The sequence below is a fragment of the Cynara cardunculus genome (assembly GCF_001531365.2).
Source record: "Cynara cardunculus var. scolymus isolate 2C chromosome LG 9, CcrdV1, whole genome shotgun sequence".
Classification (NCBI taxonomy): domain Eukaryota; kingdom Viridiplantae; phylum Streptophyta; class Magnoliopsida; order Asterales; family Asteraceae; genus Cynara; species Cynara cardunculus.
This window is the reverse complement of record NC_037536.1, coordinates 7,013,531-7,022,786: the sequence shown is the minus strand read 5'-3', so window position 1 is coordinate 7,022,786 and position 9,256 is coordinate 7,013,531. Positions and strand designations below refer to the sequence as shown.

General features: G+C 34.5%; 1 protein-coding gene across 1 annotated transcript; it reads right to left on the bottom strand.

Annotated features, from left to right (window-relative positions):
- Positions 1-693: 693 nt before the first annotated feature.
- LOC112517717 (putative receptor protein kinase ZmPK1) lies at positions 694-3,125 on the bottom strand. The gene has a single exon (XM_025125101.1). The coding sequence runs from the start codon at positions 3,123-3,125 to the stop codon at positions 747-749; it is 2,379 nt and encodes a 792-aa protein (XP_024980869.1). The 3' UTR covers positions 694-746.
- Between the last annotated feature and the right edge of the window lie 6,131 nt (positions 3,126-9,256).

Here is a 9,256-nt window from a genome sequence, read left to right as displayed (position 1 = left end):
TAGTTAATTTGATACTAATATTGATATATTTTTGTCAAATTTTTATGATATCTTCAAACATATATTTTATTCACAAATAAAAACATCATCGCTTTCTCAAAATCACATAAAACGATATTATTACATCGACTGAGATAAAGAATAAAATGAAATATTAAAATCACGATGTATCTCGCTGTATTGCGCGAGTACCCTTCTAGTTAATTAATTAAATCATCGACGGAATTCCGATGAATATATTTGCCGCTGACTTAATTTGCCGATTTAATTAAGTTTTAGTCTAATTTTTTATATTTAATTGGAAAAATATTAGCGGGGGACGAGATCCGTCAGTGATTACAAATCCACAAGCGGAGGTTTCGTATGATAACATGAATTCGCCGGTAATCAACCAATGGTCAATTTTAGGGCGAATTTTTTCGTGGATCAAAACTTTTTTATAGTTTTATTTTGGTGACGGATTGCAAGAGATTTTGAAAATAAATTCGAGAAAGAATTCTCATTCATTGGATTCATTTATATATAAAAGGTAATACAAAACTACGCATTTGTATACACGAGAGTAGAATATAAACGTACAGTACACTGACGTAGAAATATAATTTGCATTTTATTTATTATCAATTAATTAAAATAGCGATGGCGTGATGACCTAAAAGGCACGTTCTAGCTAACGATAGAGGAAGACGTGAATTAGAACAAAAAACATATCAAATTGAAATTCATATTGTTTGTAGCATGCACATCTACTCAAACTCGCAATCAATTAGAACTTGGACTATTGAATCCATTGTTGGCCTTTTATTTCTGTCATTCTCCACACAGCTAAGACCGATCTCAACCAGTTTTGCAGCTTGCTGCCTACTAAATAACCCTTCCAACCTTGGATCAATAATATCTTCAATCCATAACGTATTTTCTTTCTGGATCATTGTTTTCGTTACCTTTATAAACCTCATAAGCTCTGATTCTTCCTCTTCTCCGTCGTGCACGATCATACTAGAGAGTCGAATTCCCCTTGCCATTTCCAAAACCACAACCCCGTAGCTGTACACATCCACTTTTGCTGTGATAGGCAGGTTATGAGCCCATTCTGGAGCCATATATCCTTTTGTCCCTCTGACCCTAGTGAACTCCGAATTTTGTCCACCTCTCTCAAACAACTTTGCTAGACCGAAATCTGCAATCTTTGGTTCAAATGCATGATCTAAAAGAATGTTTTCCGGCTTTACATCACAATGAATAACCCACTCTAGGCACTCATGGTGTAGATAAGCCAAACCTTTTGCGATGCCTATTGCAACTTTAAACCGTTCTTTCCATTGGAGAAAACTTGAGGAGAACAATCTTTTGTCGAGAGAAAGATTTTCCACGTACTCGTAAACTATAAGTCTGTGCTTTTTCTCCAAGCAGAATCCCCACATTCGCACTAGATTCATGTGATTGATTTGGCCGATAGTGCTCACTTCTGCCCAAAACTCTCCTCCTCCGGTCACATCTCCCAGCCTTTTCACAGCCACCACCCTTTCGTCTTCAAGAATTCCTTTATACACGGCCCCTGAGCCTCCTCGCCCTATCTCCACCTTAAAGTTTTGTGTCGCCTTCGTCAGTTCTTGATAACTAAAACCCCGAAACTGGCTTGATATCATACGGTACCCATCTTCTAGGCTCACTAGGAGCGCATTTCTTCCATAGAAAAGCCACCACCCCAATACGATAATCAAAACTTCAACCACGCCAATTGCTATAGCAAACGAGTAAAGATAAACCCATTTCACCTTTCTGGCAGATGATTCATACATAGATGGAGAACCCACCATAACTGTGACATCTGAACATGCATCCAAAGAAGTAGTAAGGATTGAGGCAGGTTCTTGTGTTTCCATGCCTTTTGGTACTTTCAAGTAGATGGTAACTGCTGGGAAGTAAGGATATCGGTAGCCATTGAAAAGGGCACTTTTAGTAAAGCAAAAACCTTCACCTGTTAGTCGATAATTATATGCTTCACAACTGCAATCTTCCAAGCAGAGGTCCCTACAAGCTTCGAACGAAATGGGTGAACTGAAGTTTAGATCAAAGCCATAGTAATCTGTATGAGGCAGTTCCAAAAATCCAAAGCTTGTAGAGTTTCCACATGTTTTGTTGAAAGGTGGCATACAACCCTGAGTTAAATCAGTAGGATCACTCCATTCATAACCAGGCGGGCATGAACATTCGAGTTTTTCTCCGTGTGTACAAATCCCATTTCTCCCACAAATTCCATGAACATTACATGGTTGTGCAATGGCCTGCCATGTAATCAACCATAATCCACTCGACTCATTCAAGCTATAAACTCTGAGATTACCATCATAGTCCATGGTTAACCTCCTCTTGATCCCAAAACCCATATCTGAAGCACTAAATCGCCACCTATCGCTTGAAATGAACACACCCATGCCATCAAAAACTGCAATTCTGCTACTGTTATAAGAGGTTCTTCCATAATCCCAAACACTGAAACTTGGATTAGGACTTGGCCAATACACACTTGATATTTCTGGGCCATCGTAACTCAGTGTTAAAACATTATTGCTGTTGTAGTTCAAACTAAAATACCCAGATTGAAAGCTTCCTTTTCTGGAAGCAGATATCAAGCTTTTGCTCTTTGTTAGGGTTTGAGAAGGCAAAAGAGTATCAGTTGGATAATCAAAGCTTTGCCAAAGAATCTGACCTTTTCGGTTCTTCAATACAAGATTACCAGTATTAAGCAGCACTGCTCTATTTACATCGGTTGAGGTTGTGTTGGTCTGCCACACAACCATGCCATTCACATCGGTTAAAACCATTGCTCCATCTCTCTGAAACGTCACCTTCGAACCATGGCCATTGACAGGTGTGTTGCGGTTGGCCGTCCACACCACGGTGCGGTCCTTGGAGTTTGTGAACCATATTGCAAACCAGTGAGCGTTGGTCTGGAAGGAATAGAAACCACAGGTGAAAGTGTTGTCTGAGGAGGTTAAGAGTTGAGAATTTTCATCAATAGATAGAGAGGAGCCTCTTGGAAGGTGATCTTGATTAGTTCTTTTGGAAGCTGATGATTTGATGAAAGAACATAAGAGGAGGAGAAGGAATGTTGTTGTCATTATTTGCTTGTTGAAGATTTTTGGATAGAATTCTCCAAGTAGTTGCGTTATTGGATTATTAATATATATATATATATATATATAAGTGTTTGAATGCTTGTATATGGTTGATATCTTTTGATACGATCAAAGATTTCAACAACAAATATATTCTGGATACAAATTAATATTTATTTATTTAAGAATGTCAACTTAATTTGATGCAATTAAAATAATAGCCAATGTTTGAATGTAGACGATTTCATAAATGTTAATTTAAAGTAGAAAGAGTGGTTTTATGTTTATTTGGAATTAAAATATTATTTTTGTTTGATAAATTACATCAAGGCATTTTATTTGAGATATTTATAGAAATGATAAGAGTTCATTTATTATAATTTGAATATTTATGAAAGATGATTAAGGTTTATTAATTATAATCAGTACTTTATATTAAGAAATAATCAAAAAACTTCTATGAAATTACATATTCATCAAATTAAATGAACGGTTGAGATGGATTATACAAATATAAAATGTTGCATAATAATCCATCCATCTCTCTCTATATATATTTAAAAAAAACCAGGGTATAAAGCAGCCGAAAATCAAAAATGTATGCATCTACAACTTGTACATTTATGATTGAGACGACTTGTTCATATCAAAACACATCGTAACCGTCTGATTTCAGCAAAAAAAAAAAATATATATATATATATATATATATATATTATTGAACAAGTTGATGAGCCACTTGCATATATGTATTATAGGTAGATGTAAGAAGGATTGACCGGTAGCCATTGAAGATCAATTTAATTCAAAAGAATTTAAAAGCCACATGTGCATGGGTTGGATGTGAGGCCCCGACTTGATTGCTCCACTAAATCTTGTATAATAATCTAATATATCTTTTTCATATTCTACTTTGAAAAGAAATTAATTTGGTTTAATTTGAGTTATGGATGGTCCCCGTATCCTAACTATAAAAATGCAGAGTATCAACGAGAGAAATTTCTTTTGTAAATCCGTTGTTGATATTCCGTCGATCAAATGTTCGTAGATAATGCTGCTATCAGTGACGGATTTGCGAGAGATACTTTCAGTGACGGATTTGCGAGAGATACTTTCAGAGTGACGGATTTGCGAGAGATACTTTCAACGACGGATCAACGAGGGAAAATATTCAGCGACGGATCAGCGAGGGAACTTTCAGGGACTTTCAGCGACGGATTTTTCGTCGCTAATTTGTATTAATCGAAAAATAATTTTTTTGAAATTACATAATTGTTGTATTTATTTACACAAAACATGGCCATAATATAATAAACCAAAACTGTTAACAAATTAAAACTAACAAATTCATACGATTTAAAATATCTAATTCATACAATTTAAAATATCCAATTCATACAATTTAATCTTCAAATTCATATAATCTAACTACCGGGAGGTGGGAGGAAATGTATCATGACTGCCGCATAAACGCAACAAAATACTCCGATAAAGCGGCCTGTACGGCTAACGCAACAACTTGTCCGGCCTGTTCAGCTGACGAGGCAGCTTGTCTGGCCTCCAAATCTTCCCTATTCTTCCGTTCGGTTTCCAGTTCCTCCTCTATCTTTGTCAACTTCTCTTTCAACTCTGTTAGCTGTAAATATTCAATATTAGACAAAATCAGTAATTTGTTCGCAATTTTATTAATGAGAAAGTTTATGACAATATAACCAACATACTTCCGCTCTTGACTCGTATGATGACCCGGTGATACTATTACATCTACCAGTCATAGCATAAGAGGGATCCTGGGTGGTCCTGAAACCAAAGATGCGGCATTTCCTCCGTCCTCCAACACTCTGCTTTTAAAGAGATGCCTCATCAGGGGGGAGCTGTCGGCACTAGACTATGAATCACCCCTAAGCGATTGAAATCGCTCTTATCGTTCACCAAAACAAAAATAGGTAATGTTATATATGTAGAAATTTCAGCAGCATAACAGTTGTAAATCAAACATAACAAATGTTTGTTTTCAACAATTAAAGCATTCTAATAATACCAATGGTAGTCACATTTTCAACCTATCTACTTAGTCTAACGTATATCCAACAATGGCAGCCCAAACTAATAGCATCACTATGTTTATTAAAATATATTACTTTAAACCTACCAAACGTATCTATTAACCAAAGTAATGGTTTTAGAAAACTTACATGATACCTAGCAGCTTTGGGGTAACTGAACTGAGGAGGATCGGTAGGCGGGTCGTACGAACCGTGATCGAACTTCCGGTTCGTGCAGTGAGTACGCTCAAACACCTTAGTAGCAGTCGGCTCATGACCCATTACTTTTGCCTACATTAGACAATTAGATTAAGTTGTTAGTAAACATAAAGAACAAATTACATTTTCAGAAAAGATTATATACTCACCATTTTGTCTCTGTTGTATAATCTAATCTTTGTTTGTATCCCTATGTATGTTTTTAAAGATTATATACTCACCATCTTATCTCGATTTCCTATTCCACACACCACCAAGTCATCTTTGTTTGTATGTTTTTTTGTTCTTAGTGCTGATTGACACAGAGCCACTGATTTCTAATTAAAGAGGAGAAGACACCAAAGGTGACCATTGATACGTCTAAATCTTTTTTCTATTGAAATTTGCAGCAAATTTTTCGGTTCAACTTACGCTGGAAGATGTTTATTGCTCTAATAGTCGTATGTGCTGCTTTTCTAGCTCTTCAGATCATTAAGGCATGCAATTTTTACATCTTTAGCATCTCCGTCCTATAATTAGCGTTTATTTTTTTTACCTTCCAAAGTCAAACATATTTGTTTTAATTTCAAAATCGATAAAGATTGTCATATTTATATCTTTGTGCAGAATAGGTTAGTAGCATCACTACAACAAAAACAAGTTTACAGGACACTTTTCAAGACCCGTCCTTTAAAAAGGGCTAATACAACACATTATTTTATGAGTCCTATTTGATTTAATTTAATAGAACTCTTATTTTTTATGTCTTATTAAGTTCTCTTAGTGTCCTATCATGTAAGTCTAATACGACACTTTCAATATCACATTATTTTAGAGTCTAATAAGACACTTTTCAAATGTTGTATTATTTAAAAAACTAATAGGACATTTTAAAATGTCATATTATTTTAGAAATTAATAGGACATTTTTAACTGTCATATTAATTTTAAAAGTTAATAAGACATTTTTTATTGTTGTATTAGTATTTAAAAGCTAATAGGACACTTTTAAGTATCCTATTAAGGTTTTAAATAATATAAATAACATATTATATTTAGAACCATTTTTAACATCAAATCTAAATCGAAATGTGAAAAAGCCTGTTAATATATAATGATTTACCTGATCATCCCATTTTATTAAACCTAACTTATCAGCCCATTTTATTAAGGGGGTGTTTGGGATTGACTATTTAGAGGGCTTTTTGACTTATTTCAGTCTGGTATCGGTGATAAACTATTCTTAGTGTTTGGATTGAAAAAAAGAAAAACTGTTTATACCAGTGCAAAACCGGTAATAAGCAGTTTTTGATAAGTTAGTCCATTCTGACTTATCAAAATCAACTTTTATCGGTTTACCATTTTAACCCTCTTAATATCTTTTATATCTTATCTCTCTTTGTTGGGTATATCCGGTGAGTTGTATTGATTGGGTTTTTTTTGTTTTTGTTTATTTGGATCAGATTTATTATTTTTGTCATAAATTATTAATAGTATTGGTACAAATATTTGTTAATTACGTTAGTTTTTTGGTTATAAATTATTAATTTTATTGATATAAATTTTTGTTAAAAATGTTATTATAAATGATGAAAAATAAAGTTTTACATGTTAAAAAATCAAATAAGTTAATAAGCAATCCCAAACACTTTCATAAGTCAATAATATAAAACACTGTCTTTTTTAATCATTTTACATACATAAATAAAATTTACCAAACACTAAAAAACAACTTATCAACTTATTACTTTTTAATACTGCTATAAACTAATCCAAAACACTTTCTACAAAACTTCATAAATAAGTTAATAATCACTTATAACCAAAAGCATAAGTTATCCCCTAAACCCACATACGTTCACCATTTCCCCTTCATCACAGACTCCCTGGACGAAGCTACGATCGCGCTGTACTCCCCTGTACCTACTCACAAAGCTACGATCGGCACTCCCTGGACCTACTTACGAAGCTACAATCGGTAATTTTGAAAGAACTCACTACTTGATCGACTTTCCCTCTCCCTCACTGTTTGCGATCGATCGACTCTACCCTGAGATCGAACCTTCTGCTTATAGGTAACACTTTCATTTTCATTGACTACAATAGATGAATTCAATTAATACATTTTCATGTTCTGAGATCATCCTGTTTGTGTCCTGCCTTCTCTTCGCCTTCAGTTTGTTGGTTTTTCACTGTCAAAGTTTGAGTATTAGCTATTATTAAAAAGAGTAGGAGATAGTAAGATTGTAAACAAAGAGGGAGATAAATGGATCTTTATATATAGCTATTCCTATGCTGCTTAAGATTAGTGAAATAAGCCAGTATTGTGTAGGATCAAGTATAGTTCTTATTCACTGTTTAGGATCAAGTATAGCTATTCCTATCACGATCATTGTAGAACAGGCTACTGAATCCAACAGATTGTACATGAAGATTGAACAAACTACTTAAGGAAGTGTTGTGAGCTATCATAACCACACTTACTTGTCTTCTTTCTCTCTTCCAAGTATCACACTGCCATCAATTCTGCATGCTTCCATACCCTTAAAATAGAAGTGCATTATATCCAAGATCTTAGTCCATTGGGAAAAAATTCTACCTATTTGCCAAAATATAAGTGCAATGAGCCAGAAAGCACACATAGACGGTATTGAAACCTGGCCACAATATCAAAACCATGTAGTGCACAAAATCAGATTATTTCTATGGCACAGGTACGACAACACTACTATAGTATATGCTACTTTAGATTTGTTTTGGTGTATGGTTCTAATGGTTTTCGGGGTTTGTCCCACTAATTCGTAACATTTCACATGCGTTTGGGGTCTGTAACACACAACGGTTTTTACTAAACTTTATACGGAACTGAAATATTAGTTCTTCTGATAGTTGTAGTTTCTTATTGTGTTTTCAGACTCATATTTAGTCAAACAGTATAGAACAATGCCTAACTGAAAAAACTACTGCTTTGGTCTATTGGGAAATCAGGTTTAACCTTTGAGGGTTTGTTATTAAATTAGTGATGTGTGCATAAGGCTGCCATAACATCTATATTTATAAATAAATAAAAATTGGCACATTGCTCAAATAACTAGTGCTGAAAAGTGGTTAATCAAGATGTTGCTGTCCGACCACATTTATGGGCACAAGGGCCACAAGACAATAAGATTGTTAGATATTTTTGGCTGTTCTCGATGACAGTTGATGAAGACATCGAGCAACGATTTAATTAAGTTAAATATCACAAATACCACCGGAAGAAGGGAGTGAAATGGAGCAACGATGACGGTTTTGAGACATCGAGCCGATTTAATTAAGTTAAAGGTTCATGTCATGTCATTGCCAACTGACAAAACAAAACAAGTTTTTACCTCCTTGGTTTATTCACGTAACAAAATATGCATTTGTAATTGTAGGTACTTGTACATGTTATATTCTAACATTTTGAATGTTTAGAACACAAATATCAAACTTGAGAAGCATGTTGGGAATTGGTACAATAAACTGGTTTTCACATTTTATTGAATGAACATTATGCTCTAAGTTTACATGTATATAAGGGGAGGCCTAGGTCTACATACAGGTCTTGGATCAATAGAATCCTCCAATGCGCATCTTTGGTCACACTTGTATTTAACCTTATTTTGTTAAAMATATAAACATAAAGAAACAATCGCACAAATCTGTCCAATAATTTCGCATCAGCACACTGCTGTCCACTTCAACGATGCATATGACCCCTCTTGTTCGAATCTTTGAATTATCAAAACATGAAACTTCTTAATCCATCTGTTTTCTATCCAAGGCCTTTTGAATCGCCTCAATTGGTGCCTTGATGAGTGAGATATGATCAATTTATTACAGCTTCATAAATCTGTCAGTATGCTGATG